Source organism: Anguilla rostrata, chromosome 5 (genome assembly GCF_018555375.3).
Source record: "Anguilla rostrata isolate EN2019 chromosome 5, ASM1855537v3, whole genome shotgun sequence".
Classification (NCBI taxonomy): Eukaryota; Metazoa; Chordata; class Actinopteri; order Anguilliformes; family Anguillidae; genus Anguilla; species Anguilla rostrata.
In genome coordinates this window covers 54,285,705-54,307,715 of record NC_057937.1, presented here as the reverse complement: position 1 = coordinate 54,307,715, position 22,011 = coordinate 54,285,705, and the positions used below count along the sequence as shown (strand labels likewise).

At 41.8% G+C, this 22,011-nt stretch overlaps 1 protein-coding gene across 10 annotated transcripts in view; it reads left to right on the top strand.

The window, feature by feature from the left end:
* The window catches only part of LOC135255700 (cadherin-8-like), a 187,684-nt gene that overhangs the window by 100,565 nt on the left and 65,108 nt on the right, over positions 1–22,011 (top strand). For 7 of the 10 annotated variants that reach the window (XM_064337218.1, XM_064337215.1, XM_064337220.1 and 4 more), the window contains one exon: positions 7,997–8,501. In XM_064337218.1, coding sequence (XP_064193288.1) covers positions 8,250–8,501 — 252 coding nt within the window. In that variant the 5' untranslated portion in view covers positions 7,997–8,249. Of the gene's footprint in view, positions 1–4,802; positions 5,038–7,911; positions 8,502–22,011 lie in introns of those variants that run through there. The other 3 variants (XM_064337225.1, XM_064337224.1, XM_064337216.1) reach the window with 3 other exon arrangements.

The window sequence follows — 22,011 nt, the reverse complement described above, 5'->3', positions numbered from 1 at the left end:
AGTCCTTCTCTGCGAGCTTTTGTCGGCTGCCATCTTGGATCACTGTGACAACTCTAAAGCCTAAAGGAGCAGTTCGGGCTGTAACACAACACTGGCTTGGTGATTAATTCCACTGACAAAGCAGTAACCAATGATCGATTGAGGATGGCTAGACTGTAAAGGCTGTTTCCCCTTCACTTGCTCTGCCTTTCTCGAAGCCGCCTGACATTTTGATCACCGGTTAGCGCAATGCTGGTGGAATTAATCACAGATGTGCTGTTGCATTGCTGCCAGACTGAAAAACCGGAAACTTGCCACAAACAGGGCAATGTCCTTTATACCCCCCTTTTTTTCATTTTATTTCTTACTAGCTGGCACCATTGTTTCAGCTCTTTTACTGTTTCACAATGGGCACCGCAAACCACCCAGTGGAATTGTGGGAAACCGTGGGTGAGGAATTTGACTGGAGTGGTCTAGAACGTTTTGGCTGCAACCTCTCTGCCAACCTTGATCATATGATAATTATTTTTCAGTATCCAGATAAATAAATGGATAGACTTGATTGGATACCTGTGTATGTGACTGCCATGCAAGCAAGTCAACTGAGGTAGTAAATGATCTATGTCAGTCTATGCAAGCAAGGAAATCAAACATTCTGAAGGCATTGTGTTATCTTCATACTTCTTCATGAATACTGTCACTGAAAGTTATGACCTGCACTGTTACAAATCCTGCATTGTTTTTGGTTAAAGGGAAAATATCATTTGATTACTCCAGCTTTCATCCCATTGCCTCGAAAAGTTCTGTTACCCTCTTGTGCTGTTTCCTCCAGATTATTTGAAAAAAATATATATTTCTGGTGGCTTTTCACTCATCAAACATGTTATGATTTGAATTAGTTTTGTTTGGGTTAAAATGAGCGCTGTTGGGACTTATGCTTTAATAATTTAAACAATATTGTCAAAGGGTGTTCATTAGCAATTCATTTTCTTTCTTTATAAGGACCGAACATAATAACTGTTCATAAATATTTATCACAAAGTATGGAAAGCACATGAAAAAAAAGGAAATGAATTACGACTCTAACTGGAGGCTGTGTACTGAGCAGATTTCAGGACTGATGTCTGCACTGCGAAGTATCTCACGCAAAGGGCCGTCATGGGAAGCAGTTTCCACATACAGAATAAGGCATAATAAAATAGGGATAGAACACTCACAGCATCACCTTACTCGCAGAAAACAGAGAGGAACTTCACCAATCATGGATCATGTTGGTAGTAAACAATAGAAGAACGCCAGTGGCGATTGGTGGAAATATTATTGGCCCTGCCTAGCAAATCCCACAGAGGTCCCCACAGAGGCCCTGGAAATATAGCCATGAAGTATCTACCAGTCACCATTGTTAATATTCAACTAGTTGTTCCCAGCATACTTTGTGACTGGTGGAGCAGCTTTCTGTTTTCTATCAGTGAGGTTACATTGCATCTGTATAATCTCTCTTTTTTTGCTGTGTTTGATGCAGAATAGTGCATTCACTATCTCTTGCCAACAGATTCTGGATGAATGCCAGATACTTACATCTAGACTATCCAGTAACAACCCAAACTCTTCAATGCTACAGGAACTAGAGACAAAAACATTATCTGCCATGTCATACAGTGGCTGACTTCAAACAAGCCAACTACATTTCATGGAAACTCACAATAAGCAAGAGTCTTAGTAACAGGTTTTCGTTGCCAATATTCCTCTGAACTAGGGAGGGTGGAACCGCAGCTCTGCTATCTCCACTGACTTGCTGAGCTAACCAAAGTTTCTCCAGAGCCCTTTCATAACCAACATAAGTGGGATGGCTGGAAGTTTCGGACGCCTGCCTTTGCAGACGTGGATGGGACAGAGTCCCTCTTTCCCTCTTCAGAGGACCAGGCTTCCAGCCACCTTTTCATTCACTCTGCTGCCCAACAGCTGAGCTGCACAGTCATTACTACTCTTGCGCTAGCGGCCGGCGCTGGCTTTGTGTTCAGTCGGAAAAAAAGATTTGCTCGTCTGTGACAAAACAGAGGAAACTCTGGCAACTGCAGCCCTCCGGTTTTGGGCAATGCTGAGGTGACGAGTGGGGCACACTGTGGGAGTGTTGGCTAAAATGGCACTGGAAAATTTCAGCTTCACAGCGTATGGTGTACACCTCTACACTGAAACTCAGTGGGCTTGCGAGATGAGTCACCTGACAGCCTTAAAAGACAAATGCAGCTTTCCTGGTGAATCAGGCCCGAACTGAGAGATCTGTGTTTTTTCTGGATGGAAATAATCAAATTTACATGAATGCATGCTCTGGGACTATGTGTACTTCAGTTACTGTTTAAAGAATAACTACCCAGCTATGCTGATGTAAACATGGGGTAAAAAGCCACTGGTCACCCAAGAAAATATGTAAAATGTTGTTTTCGTAAGCTGCCAAAAGACAGAGAGAAAAAAGTATCACAAGTGAAACATTTTCTGTCACAATAACTAGTAGTGGAATTGAACAATACTAATAAATGACTGTGTGAGAGAATAGTTGGAACACACAGTAAGTGATTCAGACTCTACAGAAAGCTTTGTTGCTCATAAACACAAAGTCAGAAGAGACAGTCTGCTTGTCTCTTGAGCTTGAAATGTGTGAATATATTTTGATTTTGAGAGATTTTAAGAGATGTCGAATGAGATCTGTACATAAAGGCTGTTGTTTCCTTTCAGCCATGGCTTAGAAGATACATTTTCTGATCGTGGAAGAGTAAGTTTTCTTAAACTACAAAATGGTTGGAGCTGTTCTATGCTGTGATTGAGTTGGTGATTTCACTCATTGAAAATGAATAGCAGCAGAGCGTAATACTTTGTATTGGTTCAATTTGGGATTTGCTTGTGGCTCAAATGTGCTTACTGGTTACTGGGCACAAGTTTCACCGCAAGGGGGTGTGTAAACTTATCATTTTGAAATCTGCCCAGTTGCTTTGCACAACCCATCATCGACACTCAACTTCATGGAACATTTGTGCCAGGAATTTCAGCAAATTTCATCGTCATCTCTGCATGATCAATCATAAATATCCTTGCACGAGTTCAGAAACTCTTCATTCAAAAGTATTTATCTAACAATTAGTAATTGTTTGGACAGAATGGTAGCCAAATAAAAGATATGGAAGCTACTTATACTTTATCTTTATTATTATTCCATAATAATAATAATAATAATAACAATAATAATAATAATAAAAGTGCCATGTTTGCATTAGTAAAATGTATTAATTTGTAAAAGGTCAGCATGACAAATAATAATAAATGTTCTTCTTCTTCATTTTCATTCATTGTTTTAATTCAAAAGAAGTCACATAATTTGTTTAAAATATGAACAAAAAAGCCCACCATCGCAAAGCACACCCAGAGCTTGATTAAAATCGGAACACCACGTCTGATAACATCCGGTCCCTAAAGGCCTCCCTGTCTATTACGAAAGTGCTTCTGTCTGTCTCGCGACTGCTTCGCGGCTGCACACTAGAGGGCTCCGGTGTGAGACGGATCCGTGGACACGTCTTACCAGGGCTCTATGACACACCGCGCCGCACAGGGGAAGCCCGACAATAAAAAACTGCAGGAGCCCAGCCAGATTACTACTCCCAACCCCGCTACACACCGCAGTTTTGTCTGACCTACTTCGCACATTTTATCAGTGTCGCGTTGAGTAGATATAACAACACCGTTTCCGCCCTCACGGGCTTAATACAGACTTCTTTAACTGGCGATATACACAGAAACTCCACATAAATGTCAGATAATTGTACATATAGATAGCAAAAGTAAGTGAATTAAAATAGATTTTTTTCCCTTCTTTTTTCGAGGTGACACTCTATTAGCCCCATGTACCATGGCAGAATACTGAACTGTGCATTTTTTCAGCTCTCATTTTGAACTAAATGTATTACCAAATGCAAGCATACACTTTAGGCCTATATGTCAGCATGTGAGAATACTAGCCTACATTGTTAGGGCCCAGCACAGGCATTCAGTTGCTGGTGATAAGATTAAAGGTTTATGGATGTTTAATATCAAGTGTAATACCGTGTAATGTTGCAATACTAGCCTGTTGTGTTTTGCAATGCCTTGAATGAAGGCACAGGCACTTCGGAGACACGTATCAATAACTATAATCACTCCTGCTTACAACACACACACACACACACACACACACATACAATGTAGGTAAACTAAAATTACTAAATCCACATTGGTCCACGCAGCGTAGGCTACACACGAGGAAGAAATGTGCGTAACATAAAGTAGGATTTGCGTTTTAAAAAAATAATAAATAAAAAAAAAACATTTTTTACGTGTGTAGCGATAGGTCAGATTAACGACATCCGTACCGTTTATATAACACAAGAAAAGAACATGCAGCAGATGATCTGAGATCTGCTTTTGTTAGCTGCAGTTTTCATCTCTACCTGAGAGTAGCTCGACAAGGTTGATGCGCGGAGCATGACAAAGCGAGTGAAATGTCCGCATAGCAAACCCTTCAGTCTACTTGGATTTACTTAACGGTCCTGGCCAAATAAACAAAATAAAGAATTAATGCAAACAGATACGCATAGAGGCTGAGGTCGTATGTAACCCTTTTTCCCCCTAAGTATTCCGCCATGTCCGTGTCTGGAAGACCACGTCTATACGTCTCATAAAAACTTCCCTTTCAGTCCCCTGATCAGAGCGCGTGCGTTGCCTTGATCGGAGCGCGTGCATTAATTTCCAAACGGTGGACCTGCCTCTTCATCAGCCCAATGAGCGCGTGAAGGGGAGGCTCCCCGCGCGAAACACTTCACATCTCCTTAAGCTCGCATTCAGCGGTCTAGCAAACCAGGGTTTGGATCCGCTGTGGTACTGCACTAGCTGACAGGATTCTAATTGTATCCCTGCTTTTTGTTCATCTTTTTCCATCTCTTTCCTCAAATAAAAAATGCATAGACCATTGACCATTCTTGAGGATACTTCTGCGTGAAGCTTACTATGATACAGACGACTGGATACAAGCGAGTAAGTATACAGTCAAACATTAACAGGTGCATGGATGTCTGAGGCAAATGTTTTAGGTGTGGATCGTCGGGTTTCGGTCTGTTTGATCACTCCCTAGCATCAAAGATCTTTTTTTTCTCTTGTAGTTAAAATTAATTGGTTTGTAAAAATATATATAGACACCTGACAGCTGTACTGGACGATAGACATGCGTTGCAAGTTATTTTGTAACTGCCAAAAAAGTCCAGCTTTCGTATTTCAAAGAATTGTGTCTTGGCGGATATTTCAAAGTGATGTGCAGAAGGAAAACGATACGTGAAGACCAGGCTTAACTTTCAATGCAGACATGAAGGTACTGTGTTCGATGCAGGTAGCGGGATGAGAGCGGTTGTTTTGCGTTGTCTTTTGCAGAGCAAAGCGACGTCTTGGCGATAATGCGTTTGGCGTATTAAACACAGTTCATTTAGCCAAAGGCTGTACGCCTTGATGAGTGTTCTCCGAAAGAATGATTTCATTGTCTGGGAATGTGTGCAGTAACACTTTTACTGTTTGCGCAGCACTATGAATCTCTTGCAAAAACGACCGAGGACTCCATCTGTGAAGGAGCTGTCCGCTCTTGTGGTGCTGAAATCACTCGACTACAGCGAATCACTTCTGTTTAGTTGAGTTTCGGTCTTCGCGAATTTCGCAGTGTTGATATAATGCTTCCTCTGCCTTTAGGTCTTAAATTATTTTAGTTGAGAATGGTGGCTATTTTTCTGAATTAAGTCGTTGTACCATGTTTGTCCTTTATCCCCACAAATAGAACAGTTATTAGCGTGTGCGTAGCTCAGGTCTACTCTTTTGATAAGCATCGTGCCTTTTTCCTACATAGTGTCGTGCTGATAAACGTGGACAAAAGAAGTGTTTAAAACACTGTGGTTTTTTCCCCCTTTCGTATCTGATCAAAATCGGTGTCAGACATTCGCCTGGCTGGTCACTGTCGGTACTCTAATCCATTACTAGAGGGACGGCTTTGAATACTTTGGAAATGCGCCTGGAAGCAGTGTAATAAATAAGGCTGGCACGGAAATCATGATTTCTGAAGGCATTATTGGCGATTTCAAAGAGAGGTCCCCACCACCCAGGGAAAAATGCTTCGAGACAACCAGCTTCCCCATTTTTTCCTATTATTTTACAAGCATTTCGAGTATTTGGCTACCATTTCGATCAGGTCACTTATCTGCATACGATAGCGGTTCAACGCCGCACTGTGTTCAGTAACTAAGACCAGCGCGACAACTAGCCGCAGTGCTCCGTGTAATCACCGCTTTTGCAAAGCCAACTTTGTAAAATGTGCTCAGTGTCCTTTTCTCTTTTGTTAGAGATTTGCACTTGCAGCGATGATTATGATTGTTTTTTCTAAATAAACATATCATTGGATCACTGAATCATATTACAATTGCATCGGCTACATGCAATTTTAGGAATATTTGTTTGTTTCAGTGATGGAGTTATTATTTTGTTTACCACAAACCCGAATGACCTAAACCACTATTGTTGTTTTCGCTCTTATTATTATTATTATTATTATTATTATTATTATTATTATTATTATTATTACTAGTGGTACTAGTAGTACGAGGAGTAGCAGGATCAGTAACAGTAGTATCTATGTTCCGTTTGTCATTTGTATTCTAAACTGCCCCAAATTTCATCCCACACTATACAAAAAAAAAAAAAAAATGGGTGGGGGGTGGGGGGGAGGACACCGCGATCCATTAAGTATTCTTAATTCATAATTCTGTTTCGTTTTTGCCGGAAATTTATTTATATTCTGTCAACGCCAATGCTTGAATTAAAGGAACGACGTTATGTACGGCGAAAGGCTGAACGCACCTGCGTCTTTGTAATTATGTTTTAAGAAAGGCTTTGCTTGTATTTCTGACCACCGATTGCGTGCCACATAAAGTGTTTGGTTTAAACTTCAGAGGAGAGAAACTGGTTAAATGAAATATGTTTCTTGAAGATACAGTACTTGCGAAGCTGATGCGTTCTGGGGTTGAGCATGAATTTACCTACTATGCATAACGCGCAAAGGTAAATGAGGACTGATCAGGCTCGTGCAAGCCGCTGCTAAGAAGCACAACATGCTATTGGATGGACAGATACGAGCCCTGTTCCTTTAGTCCTTCCAGGCGTAATAATCATCATCGTCTTACTGTGGCAATATTTATTTCTTATAAAAATGATAATGATAATGATGGGAAGTGTTTAACATTTTTAGTTGCAAGTGATCATAATATCAAGTACTTCTCAGAAGTATTGGTAAAACATCAAACAACATTGCTCAAAGCATATTTTATGTTCACTACAATTAATTAATTACATGGGGAACTCAAATGCATGATGGAGTTGTACTTATTTTAGACAGTGCAATTAATTTCATTTATATACAGTCACCAGGATGGATGAAAAGTGTTTTGTGGTAATCTCCAGCACAGGCAATTATTGGAGTAACTACTGTCTTGAGATTTGTTTGAAAATTCTACAACAAACATGCAGAATTCATTGTTCCAACTGTGCTACTGCACAGTGTGGTTTTGCAGCATGTCAGATGTATGTAAACAGCAAGAAGTGACTTCATGTAAAGATGGACGTGTCAGTCCAGATAGTGCAAATGGAGGTATTCAATTAGTTGGTCTGGTTTGTGGTCAAACACAGCTTCCACAGAACAGCATGAAAACTGTGTTTAAAAAGAACATCATTCAAATCGATTTTCAACTTAAAACCTTCAACCTAGGTTGATGTTTCCTGTGCATGTGTGGGTCTCCCAGAGGGGCATTCCATATACTTGTAGGTGCATTGTAAGGAGTCCTTTTGACCTTGGGATCTCTGTCTCTCTCTCTCTCTCAGGTTTGGTTAACATTCACGCCACCGTTACACCGCCGTCTGCTTCCTCGTGTTCAGCAAGGCCCGTCTGTTCGTCTCTTCCCTTTAGGTGATGCGAGCTGATGAGTTGACGGATGGACAGTCCGGCGAGAAGAACGACACCCTTCTGCCCGAGGAAGCACAGCCCACCGTGCGAGCAGTCTCCGTCCGAACATGAACGCTGAGGCCCGCCCTGGAAGTGGTTAGAAGAAACCATTCCCTTTCATTTTTTAAATTTTTCTTCATTTTTTTTTTTTTTCTCCCACGAGCGTGCTCTGCGCGTGCATGTGCGTCGGAGGGAGAGCGGACTATCTCGGGAAATAATGCCAAAACGGTCGGAGGAGATGCTGGCAGATTTGTGGACTTCATTGCTGCTCATGTGGATTACGTGCGCTCTTCATGTTTCCATGGCTCCCTTCAACAACCAGTCGAAAAGTTTACAAACTGGATCTGGGGGCTCACGTGAGCCCTCCGAAGGACAACGAATTCTGAGTCGTGCCAAGAGGGGATGGGTGTGGAATCAAATGTTTGTGCTGGAAGAGTTCTCTGGACCTGACCCAATTCTCGTTGGCAGGGTGAGTACTGTGAGACCCCCTTTATCAGCTGGATTTAGTGAGGAAGCTTATCATGTGGAAATTTAGTAAGCTGAACATTTGTTATGCATGTCTATAATAGATGAGGGTGCACGTGGAGAATCTGGTCTTCTCCCCACCCTCCGACCAAATGGCATTCATGCAACTTAGGTGTAGCACTCTCAGTGGAGTAGCTTGGCACAATCTCAGCTCTTTCCCACTGCAAAGTACATACATTATTTATAATTATTTTATGTTTCCAGATAATATAAATATGGCATCAACGGTTACAGGAATAGTAGTGAGGGGTAAGGTGGGAAGAGAGAAAAAAAGAAGAAAGCTTTGTTGCTTAGATGTTTACATTGTTTGGGACTCGAGTCTGTCTGATGGGTTGCTCTTTGTAGAACAGGTTCAAACTTTACAGCCTCTCAGCAGCTACAGCACCGTCAGTAAATTATCTTAAGCTCCATTTACCTGGAAAAAAAAATGAGTGCAACTGTTTGCTACTGCACTTGTGATTTACCTGTGCCATTAGGACCCGGGAAGTTGGTTGATGGTTCCTACACTATTTAACTTTCTTCACTTTCAACATGCAGCTACATCATCTCAAGTTTTGAATACTGGCACATCCATTCACTTCATTCATTCCTCTGCTTTCTGTGTCAAAATAAAAATATCCTCTGCAAACTGCACCCCTAGTTAGTGAACATCTTTGCCCCCATTTGTTTCTATTTTTTGTAGTGTGAAGTACCAGGACTGGTAATTGCAGTTGTTAAGTGTGATGGATGGTCGCCCACACATGGCTTGGTTAGTAGTGCTGAGTGACAGGCAGCTGTAGAGTTTGGCTGGTGTAGGTTAGACACCATTCACTGTGTCACAATTGTATTCGTATTAATGCTATTTTACTTTACGAGCATAGCTTGCAAGGGTGGAAATACATTTCTTTCTGTAGTGAGATTGGAGTTTCATGTGGCCAATTTAGGTTGAGAACCTCTTCACCCCCCCCCCACCCCCAATTCACCCACGCCAGTACCCTGTATATATACACACACACACACACACACACGCACAGCTCCTGCCCTTTTGCAAGCCACCGTGTGCCTCTTGTAAACATGAATGGAACGGAAGGAGGAGGTGTGAATAAAATGGGTCATACTTTTCAGATCTCTGTGTTTGTGGGCTTGTGCTCATGGGCTGATTATCACAGAACCCCAGGCAGAGATTAGACTCATTCCATCACATGCATTTTGCTGCTTCGCCCTCTGATGTGTAATTCCGAGTGTACCCACCGTCCTGTCAGTTAGCAGGTTTCCCAGGATTCACACTGACAGGAAGCTGAAGCCATTAGCATACATGTAAAAGTGGAGGTGTGCGGGGAGAGAGGGGAAGAGAGGAGGAGTTTGTGTTTGTGTGTGTGTGTGTGTGAGAGTGAGAGACAGAGAGAGAGAGAGGGGGGAGAGAGAATGATATATGGGGAGAGAGACATATAGGATAGAGAAAGAAGAGAGATGAGAAAGATGAGAAGAGGGAGAGTGTGGGTCTGAGTGACAGACAGAGAAAGAGATTGAGTTTGTAACAGTGCCTAATAGTGTTCTCATAGATTTTATGTGCAATGTCAGATTCAGACTTGGGGAATCTGACTCCAGAGGCAGGGCCTACTTGAAGATGTCATTCCTCTCTGAACGGCCTCCTTGGACAAAGGTTTCAAAAAGATAGCTCTCAAAGTTGGATTCACTGGCTTCATTCATTTTTTTTTTTTTTTTTACAATGAGCTTTTACAATGGATTTTTCTGGCATATTACCTAGCCAACTGGACCCAATGGATTCATAATTAGAGCTATCAATAACACAAAACAAGAATGGAGTCTATTTGGCAGTACATAACTTGCTAGCTAGCCTTAAAAAAAAAACAAAAAACAAACTGTTAGCCAATAACGTCATCTACCCAGAAACCCATGTAATGGCTTTTTATGATTGATTACATTCAGCTAAATAAATGTAACTGGCTAGCTTGCTAATTTGCAATCTTTCGTGTTTTATTTTTTTACCTGTGGAGTCTCAATAGAGTTGCATGCCACTGTTCTATTTTTATTTTTTATTTATTTAGTAGCAAAAAAATATACATACTGTCCATCACATTAAACATTATGAAATCCAAATAAATAAATAATTAACAGCTAAATCTTGTTATTTCAGAATTCACCACGACTGTTTCACTGTTGACTTTCTGTTAGACAAAACGCTCACCACATTTTCATGAATTACCATTGCAATAGATTAAATCACAATTTTTTGTGATTTTCGTTATTAGCCAAACTTTAAGTAAAAAAATAAATGAACCAATTGAAAAAATATTTATTTATTTATTCATTGTTCATTTCCATGCCTATTCATACCATGTGCAATTTCATATTTGAATTTGTAATGCACTTCTTAGAAGCCTTTTGTTCTGTTTGATTGGAATGATTTTATTTTGTGAAGTGTTGTTTCATTTCTCTTTGAACAAACAATGTTGAATTAATTGTGAATATAAAAGGAGAAAAAAAACCAGTGTTATCATTGCACATTAATAAAGAGCAGAGAAGGCAGAAGATCCATTTGGTCTGAATGGCCTGGGTGTGAACATGCTGTCTGCTGGGGGAAGGGTGTCTCAGCTGCGATGCCGCCTTCGTTTCCATGTCTTTCTGAGTAGGGTTCGTATAATAGTTCATCATAAATGAGTAATGACAGAACCCAATGCCAAACGTTATAGAGCAGACATATACAAATTAAAGCAGATCCTGATTTATCTCTTTGTTGTCGTCCTGAGCTTTTATCTCAGAAAAATGGCGATGTATTTTTGCATTTAAAAAAAAAAAAACAAAAAAAAAAACAGCACTGATAAAGACCTATTAATATTCAGTGATTCATACTGGGCCGTGAGATTGGGAAGTCTGTCAAACAGAAAGAGAGAAATTGCTTTGATTATTAATTCAGCAAAGAAAAATGATGTGTCTATAGAACTTTGTCTCATTTGGACAAAAAAAGGAAAAACTTCATTTTTGTGTGGACATGGTTGCCTGTCACTGTGTATCCATATGCCAGGACAGAGACAGGTCTGGACTTAAAGAGAGAGAGAGAGAGATGGAACTCATCTTTGCAGAGAGATACTCTGTATGTTGCTCTAAATACTGGTCTGACTGCGCAGGCAAACTGCATTTCCGTTCCATTACCCACCATTACAATCTTTTTCAGTATCACTGGTTCTGCGGCATGCTTGCTTGATTAGCTTGATACCTTATTAGCCTCTGGTGAAAATCAAACTGACAGATTTTCTAAGTGAGCATTGCATTTTTTTTAAAAAAAAGGCCTTTTTAGACTGAAACCACGGAAACATTACTTGCTTCTAAGGCAACACATGCGTAAACATATTAAAATATTAATATTATGACCTAAGAGACGTTTCATTTCACATCATCATCAATTCTGAGAAATGCACTCGTTTCAGTGCCGCTTTTTTGAATGAATGAATGAATGAATGAGTGAATGAGTGAAGACGCCTCTGTGATTTCTGAAGGTGAGGGCCACGCGGTGGCAGCCGGGGGGATAGAATCACGGGTGCGATCCCGCTAAAGCCTGCGCCCGGCCGTGAGCTTGGCTGAAAGAACGTCTTCGTGAAAAACTAGGCTCCTTAAAGCCACCCAGGGCTGTTCTGTGAATAATGAGCGGCAGCTTAAGATAGCCATTATGATTCAGCTCACGCATCTAATTGGACTACAAAGTTAATTTTAAGTCGTCCAGGGGAACAAATAGCACATAAAAATAAATAATTAAATAAATAAATAAAACCCAATGAGACTATTTGGTTGTACATACCCTTCACATGTACCCAGCCAAAGACCCTTATCAAGCTGATTCATTTGTTTCTGGAACCAGCTCAACTCCCACCCTGTAAAATAAAATCAAATAAAAGGGAGCCCTTACCTTGGGCACTGTTTTCTTGTTCTCCTCCTAGAACAATGCCATGTGCCTACACACGTATTACAAAAAAAAAAAAAAAAAACACTACCTGCAAGTTAGGACATCTTCTAAGAACATGATCCTGTCTGCCAGCAAACAGAGACCATTCTCAGTGGACTTCTGACTTCTTTTCATTTACTCACCTTTCCACTGTTCAGGCTCAGAGTCGTGCTGGCAAACTTTGTCTGCAGGCTGGTTTTAACATCTCCCTGAGTTATCCAGCAGTACCAGAGCAGTCACACCTAAAAACCTGGCAGGGGGGAAAGGGGGTACAACTGTTCCAGGCTGGCTGTAAGAACACCATGGCCCCTACCTCTGCCCATCCCCCCGCGCACACACACACACACACATCTCACACGCCCACACACACACACTCTCACACACACACACACACACACGCACACACACAGCGTCAGGGTTTTGCACATCTCCGATGGCCGCTGTAATCCGGAGAGTTCCCGTGCATTAATCTGCATTTGCCTGGGTTAGAATGAAGTCGGAGAGGGTTCTAATGAGTATCGATCGCCGGGGTGATTGAAGGGTGGGAAGTGAGAGCGGGGCGGGCTATTAGGGGAGTGCTCATCAGCGATGACAGCAGCGAGTCTTGAATGACAATCGCTCGCCGCGCTCAAACGCACATCCGTGCGTTTTAAATGGCCATTCAGAAAGTTTGAATTTTTTTTAATGTCATGTAAGTTAATAGAATACATTTAATATACATTTTGCTTTTAAAATGGGTCATAAAGAGATGGACCTCTATAAGCAATGGAAATTCAATGATCCACTTTACACAGTAATGTAGATGTAGTAGGATATAGAAATGGGTTATAGTTTCTTCTGCCTTCTGCTGTTTCATTCAGATATGCCTCTCTCTCTACACACACACACACATGCATACATACACACACACACACACACACAAAACAAATATGCACAAGCATATAGAGCTCTATCTCTCTGTCTCTCTCTCTCTCTCTGCTTCTCTCATTTTAAGTGCAATAGTGAGATTATAAACCAAAATATACAGATACAGGCCCGCCTAGAAGTCTCTATATGCAGCTCTTCTTCAGAGCTGAAGTATTGACTCCCTGGCATAACACAAATTAAAACGCGTAACGTCTAACGTGCAAAAAAATAGATAAATAAAATAAAATAACGATATTGAATTTGTTGCGTAATTAAGGAAAATAGGCAACGCTAAGTAAATTTGTTTTTCAGGCCCGATGATAACTGCCTAGCGGTTAGATTAAATCAGACTCAATCTCTTAATTACAGACGACACAATTCCATGACTCCCATCAGGTGTTTCATTAAAAATGTATGCAGTGCTGCGTGTACAAATGGCTCCTTGTTGTGCGCGCTTTTCCGCCTCAGTACTGCTCTCATTGTCCCCGCCTCGGCTCTGCCCCCGCCCCTGCTCCTGCCTGACCTCTCTTCCTGTCTTTCTCTCCCACCACTGCTGCTTTCTCTCTGTCCTTCGTCTTCCCTCCATTGCGAAATGAGCGGCGTTAATTCAACTCTGACTCTAAGAGTTCAGGAGTCGATTAGCACTGGATATTTTGCTGTGTATGTTCTCCTTTCCATGACCCTCCAACTCCACTTCTTCCTCCCTGCCCCTCGCTTCCCTTATCTCTTTCTCTCTCTCTCTCTTTTCCCACCTCTTCTCACCTCTCCAGCTGCTTCCCTTGTCTCCTCCCCCTCCCTCTCCACCCCCACCCCCCCCCCCCATACGCAGATGCATGCATGGCTCATTCAGGGAGGGGGGGTGGGGGGGGCGAGGTGACAGTTAAGCACCCCTGCCATCACACTGCGCCAGTGTGGCCTGTGCTTGAGTCCAGTGGCCCAGGCATCACCCCGTCGCCGCGGCGATGATGACACAGATAGAGGCTTCATTGCGTTGCCTCAACACCCCCCCCCCCCCCACACACCCCTGCTCTGCATGCAGACAAGAGGCTTGGGCAGCTGGGGAGAAGAAATCCACACAGTGTCAACTGCTATTCATTGCTCTCTTCCGGAACGCTTTGGGAATCCATAATAAAGGCTGTGAAAATGTTTTCGTGCCGTTTGGGGGGGGCATGTGGGTGATGGGGTGATGAGCATGCGGCAACAGAAATGCACGCGCACACACACACACACACACACACACACAAACAGATATTTAGGTCATGAACCACACACAGCCCACAGAGCAAAACCAAATATGCTAAGATGCATTACCATGCAAAAATCTGTGCATCTTGTAACAAAGCTCACATTTCAAAAAGATTGTTTTCATGGTTTGGTTCTATTGCCACGTTTGTGTTTTTTTTTTTGTTTTGTTTTATTGTATGCAAATTCTGCCTTGGCAGTTTTCCTACTTAAACAAGCAATGCTTCCTGCTGTGTACAAGCAATGCATAGACACAAACACACACACACACACACACACAACACAAAAGACTCTATGAGCCTTGCCATGAACACTACTGAACTTAAAGCATCTCACCCTCTTGAACCGGCACCCATTAAAATCCTGCGAAAAAAAGGAGGGGGGTGGGGGGGGGTTGATCATATCTTTGATCTGGCAATATAGCTTTGTGAGGGAAGCCAATTTATGACTCAAGCTTTACGACCGTACCGTGCAGGGAACGCAATCATTGGAATGGACTTTTGGGCTCACGTCTGGGCGCAGTTGCTACGGTGATTACTCTGCGCGTCGTAATGGCGGGCGCCCCCCCGGGGAGGCTGACGCGGGACTCTGGCCGCGCCGCTCCCTGACCGTCAGCAGTTTCCGCGGCCGGCGGCCCGGCTGGGTTCTGCGAAGGGCGCGCGGCTCTGAGCAGAAGGAGACCTTTTGGCCGCGTGCCGGCAGGACCGGGCCGACAAACAGATCACCGGAATGAGGCAGATTGCCTGTGATGAATTCCTCGCCCCAGCCACGTACGCCGAAGGTATATTTTTGCTGCCGCTCAATTTGGCCATATCAGCCCTGTTCTCTCTCTCTCTGTTCTTTTATTTTATTATTTTTTTTGGAGCTGACATATTTTCCCACTCTGGGTAATGGTACTAATGCCAATCGATTGTGAATCATCTGTTCTGCACTGCCTTTGCATTTTTCAATAGTTCAGCGCAGTGGTGAAATGGCATTGTTTTTTTTTTTCTTCCCCCCCACTGTAATGTCTGTTTGCACGGTGCCACGGTCTTCATCTCGCACGCGGTATGAATGGTGTCTGTGACAGCGTTAGCCGCGCTTTTAATGACCTTACTCCATAAACTGTGACAACAAAGAGCCCGCGCCGTGTCCTTGTGCGACGGGGGTCACGCTGGCCGGGCCTGTGTGCCGCAGATTGAGCAGCTTGCGGTGGCATGAGATTACTGTCATTTTCCGTCATTAGCCTCTGCTAATGTACCTCCTGCCCAGGCAGCGGGTTTCGGCGGCAGCCCACTCAACCAGTGGATGTTCAGATTAGCTCAAAATAATTGACAAATCTGTCCTTTGAAGGAACCGTGGGAAAGCAGTTTTTTTTTTTTTGTTTTTTTTTTTTTTTTTTTTCCGATTTGTGTTTACATAACTTACTGAGCCCAAAGTAGGGGAGAGCAGGGAAATAATGTTTTTCGTATTTGGCTCAATTCTGAAAACATTACAAGAGGTAGATTAATCATTTTTTAATACAGACAACCTACATCCCTTGGCTATAATTACGTACCACAATGAGATTTCTGGAATGTACCATTTACTAGCAATCTGACTGAAAGTACAGAGACTGAAATGTTACATTTAACCCTGAGGTTGGGGTAAAAACTTGCGGTGCAGGGTAGACCTACGTAATAGTTTTTGTAGCTTTCAAAGATAACACAAAGTAAGGCAATTACATATAATTTTGTTATATGTAACAAACAGTCTTTCATAAAATTTTTGATATCATTTATATGTTTTACGTAGCCTACCTATATCAGTGAAAGTCTATCACAAGACTGTACATTATTCTCTGATTCCTGTCTAGTTTTGTTTGATCCAAACATCTTTTGAAATAAACTCAAATTATCCATTTAATTTGAATAATTTATTGGAATGTTACATTACTCTAGCCCTATTCTGTAAAAATGCTCTCATTGTGTAGCCATAAATTGTTTCATTAATCAATAACCAATAATCAAATCTGTGAGTGGGATGTCATTACAAGGCTACACAGCATAATAATTACCTGTGCACTTGACAACTGCTGGCAAAAAAAAGCTACCTGTCTTGCCTTCTCACAAATTGAAACATGTACTGTCTGTTAGACAGTGTCATAAAGATTGCAACGTATCTGTGTGCATTACAGAGAAACTGTCAGCTATTGACCAAATGCTAGTAGAAGCTGTGGATGATTTTTGCCATGTCATAAAAGACAGCATCAGCAAGGGAACACTGAAAGGGGAATGGTGGTCTGACTACTCAGCTCAGCTTAAACTGCTCCTAACAGTGTTAAGAAATTAATGTACCTGTCAATGTGTCAAAAAAGTTTTATTGTACACAAGCAAACACCGATTTTTGTTTTGCTGTGCTGCTCCCTGGGAAATTTGCTCCCTGCTCACTAATTCATTATAAGGTGCTTGGAAAGGCATATGTCTTTGTCATTGCTTATGCATACCCTGTTCGGTTGACTGGCCAGTCAACTCTGAGGGTCATGTCTCTGAGGGTCTACTGTATCATATTCAAACAACAAAAAAACAGTTTAATAAATTAAAGAACTGACACAGTATTCTGTATCTCTGGCATGAACACTGAAGAAGCACTCACTAGGAGGAGTCATTTCTAACCCTGCACCTGCGTGGCTGTCCAAACTATTGTGGATGACACCGTATCGAAAGAGGTCCTACCCCAAGACAGCCAAACGGGTTTAGCTGCCATTTGCAAAAACAAATTATCTGGATCTCTTGAATTACAGACCGAAAGCTTCCTCTGAGAATAAAGGCCGTCTCGGTTAACATACGAAGCTTAGCAGGCCATGGTTCTAACCTTTAGACAAGAATACCTCTCTGTAATAGTATTGTTGAACAAATACAATTTGTGAAGTGTAAAGAAAATTCATCTGACTTTTGTAATGAGTCAGTGCATGCAAACGCCTTGTCCTTCAAGTAAGTCACATGCCAGTATCACTTTTTTGTCAATTCAGAGCTAATTCTTAAATAAATAAATAAATAAATAAATAAAAACATTATTCATCATGAGATGTCATAAAGGCATAGGAGGGAAAGACAATACTATATAGGCTATATATATGTGTGTGTGCATGTGTGTGTGCGTGCATGCATGCACACGTGTGTGTGTGATGATGATTATTTTGTTATTTCAGTACCTCAGTGTGCCAAATATCTGCCACTGCGAGGTTCTGATGGGCTCTTAATAAAATGATGGTTCAGTGTTTGGCAGGGAAGTGAGAGATGATAACTGTTTAATGAATCATACCTGCCTGGTAATATGAATGTCAGGTCTGACACACACTGGCACTGAGACTGTGGAACAGAGGACTGTATTTTATTAATTTACTGACTAAGTCACTGTTTTTTTTTTCGTTGCATAAAATGCTAATGTACATTATCTGAAAATCTGTTATTTTAGGAATCTTATTTTAGAAATGTGAGAACATTTTCGCTGTTGTAGACCACTACAGTGGAACATAAGCTTGAAGTGCAAGGATGAAGAAAAAGTAACAACAAAAAGAGTACTCACTGATAAAAATACATCATCCCCAAGGTATCGCTCTATATCTTAAAGTTCATCAGGTTTAGCCGTGCTGCATGTACAGTGGTAAGATTTAATGAACATTGATTTTTTTCCCCTCTTTCTCCTCTCTCTCTCTCTCTCTCTCTTCTCTCTCCCCCTCTCTATCTGGTCCTTGTGTCTTTTATTTTTTCTGTCTTCTTTCTCAATCTTTCTCCTTTTTACTTTAATTATGTCACTTCACTTTATCCTTTTAATCTTTTTTATCACACCCTTCGGTATTTAGCTTCAACTATTTATGTTAATTTCCAGTCGTAATCTAGATGTTTCTGTCAGATATAGTTTGATCATATATAGGCCTAAGTGACAAAGAGTGAAACAAAAACGTTGAAAGTTTTATCAATACAAGAACGGATGTGTTATTGAACCCAATGCATTAAGAGGAAGAAAATGCAGTATTGTGAGACTAGGAGCAGTGTCACTTTTGTGAAAATCACTTCTCTCCTGCTTCATCCACATATGAAAGTTACTGGTTTCTATAGTATTATTTGGCAGCAAGTCTAATAGAAAAAAAAAAATTATATATATGCAAGAGATGGGATCTGATATTCCCGCTCTTGTAAACACACACAGCTATGCAGTGATAGAGTATTAAGGCTTGTTTATACTCTACTAAGCATAAGCAATTAAGAAACTACAAACAAGGATATGAATGTAGGATTTGAACAGTCACCGCACAGAGAAGCAAAGAGGTTTTTTTTGCTCCATGGAGATTTTTGTAATTCAATTTAGCCACTGGTGTCTTTGTGCGTGTGAGGTAATTTTGGCGTGGATCACGCATGCAAACAACACATGGTAAAAAAAAGGCAATGGCAATTAAGCTAGCGCCCATATGACTGGGCTTTATGGAGTACAAACTGAGCCTCGAGAAAAAGAAAAACCTAAAAAGAAGCGCACATACCACCATGACTCATGAAAATCCCTCACAGAAGTCATGAGGGACGGCTGAGCGCAGAAGATCCACGTACCCTCCTGCTTTCCCCTCGTTCGCCTCTGGCTCTGCGCCATCGCTGCTCTTTGTTTTCTCCCATCCCGACGATATTATGGTACGTTTGTCAATAACAGGATGGGTTTTTGTTACGGATGCTACGGTGTCCTTGTTTTAAAACAAAAAAATAGAGAGAAAGAACGCAATGTCACGTTTGCTTATCTCGCGTTTGTACGCGTTCGGTGCCCGTGCGGTACCCGGCAGAATGTCAACACCACTAGCACGTCTATCGAAGTGACCTTCTCCTTTTGTGAATGTGAAGTGTTTTCATAAATACCGCATTGATGTCTCAGGTTGTGTAATTACTGGCCAGCACGGAGGCACGCTCTCCGTTCGTCTGCAGACAATACCCTGGGCACGCCACCGCTGGGAGGTTTTAACGCTCCTGTTTTCACGTCCATCGGATGCTAATTCGCGCCAGCTATCTTCCCTCGAAGTGAATAATTACATATAATTAAATGTCTCTCGTGCAGGCATGCTGGAACCATGCAAAATTACAACATTATCTATAACCCGACTTAATGAAGACGTTCCCCTCGTTAACAGCTACTGACACCCGTTGGTGGATTACGGTTCTTCAGTTTGCGGGGGTCCTGAGGTTATTAATCTGACGGAGGGTAATAAGGACGCTCCTATAACTCAGGGTGATGTTCGCTCGTACCCGCTGATTTTGATTTCATCAGCGCTGCTGGGCAACCACTGTGATTTTAATTGTGTTGCTGAGCACGTTCAGGCTCCAGCACAAAAACAATAGCGTGTGCACATAAAATATATTATTAATATTGTTATTATTAATAATAATAATAATAATAATAATAATAATAATAATTTTTTTTTTCAGTTTTTGGCAATCATCACTATCCTTGTGAGGTGATGGGAAAGGATCCTATTTGATTTGGGCCAGTGTAATAAATATAAATATCATTAAAAACGTTTCGTAAGTGAACAGCGGCCCCGTGCTGGTACCTAACTGAAAAATCCGCCCGTTTTCCGGAATCGGATTCAGTTAACATGCTCTCGGGGGGTAGGGGGGGGGCTCCACTGAGAATGTGCGGGAGGAGGCATATCTCAACGCCGCGCGCTAGCTTTCAGAAACTTCCGCCAAAGTGTCAGGGCTTTCATCGGATCTATGTATAGCGCTGGCGCTACGGCCGCTGCTTCACGGGCCGCTAACGTCACACGCTTATCCGCGCGCGCGCTTGTTTTCATATCCCCCCGTGCCGCAATCAGCAGAGCAATAAATCGCGAGCTCTCGCGCAAGCGAGCCACCGTGCCGTTCCCCGGGAGTCCCCTGGGAACAAGCAAAGCAAGCCCAGTAGATGTAAAATAATTGCAACAAATGACCATTAGGAGCTTGTTTTTCACGCTCCAGGGGTCTTAAAATGAATTAGCCTAGAGGGTTAAGCTTGAGTTTACATGCGTTTAGCTTGCATTAAACCCACAAGACATGTTTTTTTTTTTTGTTTTTTTTTTTGTTCATGCTACTGTACTCTGGATCTTCTGTTCTGTGAAGTCATCTGGGCTTCTTCTGTTCCCTTTGACTGTAAAAACAGAAAACAGGAAAAGTCAATACAGATGCTGCGTGCCCTCTGCTTTCTGGATTCATTTGCATACCTAGAGAGACCACTGATATGCAGCTTCCTCTTGCTGGCAAACATTTGCGAATTGCCAAGCAAGTAATTAAATATCAAGAGAATAATGGGATAGGGTAATGTAATAGATGCGGACAGGGACACAACTGAAAACTTCCCCTTTTATTGATTAATAGGTATAAAAGTGGTAAATAATTGTGGCGTAACTACGTGTGCAGTGGTGTAATTACCAGCGGTGCAGGTTGTGCTGCTTTGCTAGGGCCCTCTGTCTGCTAGGAGGCCCCCTACCACCAGCCATTGTGTTTATTGCACACTACTGCTGAGTCAAACTAAAACCCCCATCTTATTACAGAACTGTAAAAACAGTAACGGGTACACAATATGACCAAAAGTATCTGGACACCCCCTTGGTCTTGGGCTGTTGTTACTGGATTGGGCTGGGCCCCTTAGTTCCAGTGAAAGCAAATCTTAATGCTACAGCATGCAACCACATTCTAGACGATTCTGTGCTTCCCCAAGAGTTTGGGGAAGGCCCTTTCCTGTTTCAGGTCCACATTGAAATGGTTTTGTCGAGATCGGTGTGGAAAGACTAGACTGGCCTGCGTGGAGCCATGCATCGATTTTTAAGAGTAAGAGCATAGCTGCAGCATGTTAAATAACTAGCTACAGTAACAATAGCTATAGTTACGCTATGTAACTTATTAATTCTGGCTAGATAGACCATCACTAGTTTTCTACAGTCTAAATGCATGGTGTTTAACTTACGTAGCCAACTCCCTAATGTGCTGGTACTGTTTTAGATGTGTATTGCTACCTAGTTAAATGTAAATGTTTATAATTGTTACATGTTGCAATAAATATTATTGAAGCTTATAGGCACAGTGGGTGAGATATTTTTCATGCTGTGGTGCTTTACTCAATACACAAGAGTTTGTGTTATGAATTGTTACTGACACTACTTGTTAATTACATTTAATTGTAAACAGATGCTATATATGCACAGTAGAAGTGAGATATTTTGTCATAATTTGCTGGTATGGTGCTCTTACTCAATACACCACGGGGTCTCTCTGTGTCCTATGAACTGGCTGCCCACTGTCCATTGTTAATCACATTGAAACAGGCATAATGCATGAGTAGGGTACATGATTGACACAAGCATAATTTTCTGGTATTAATGATCCTTTAA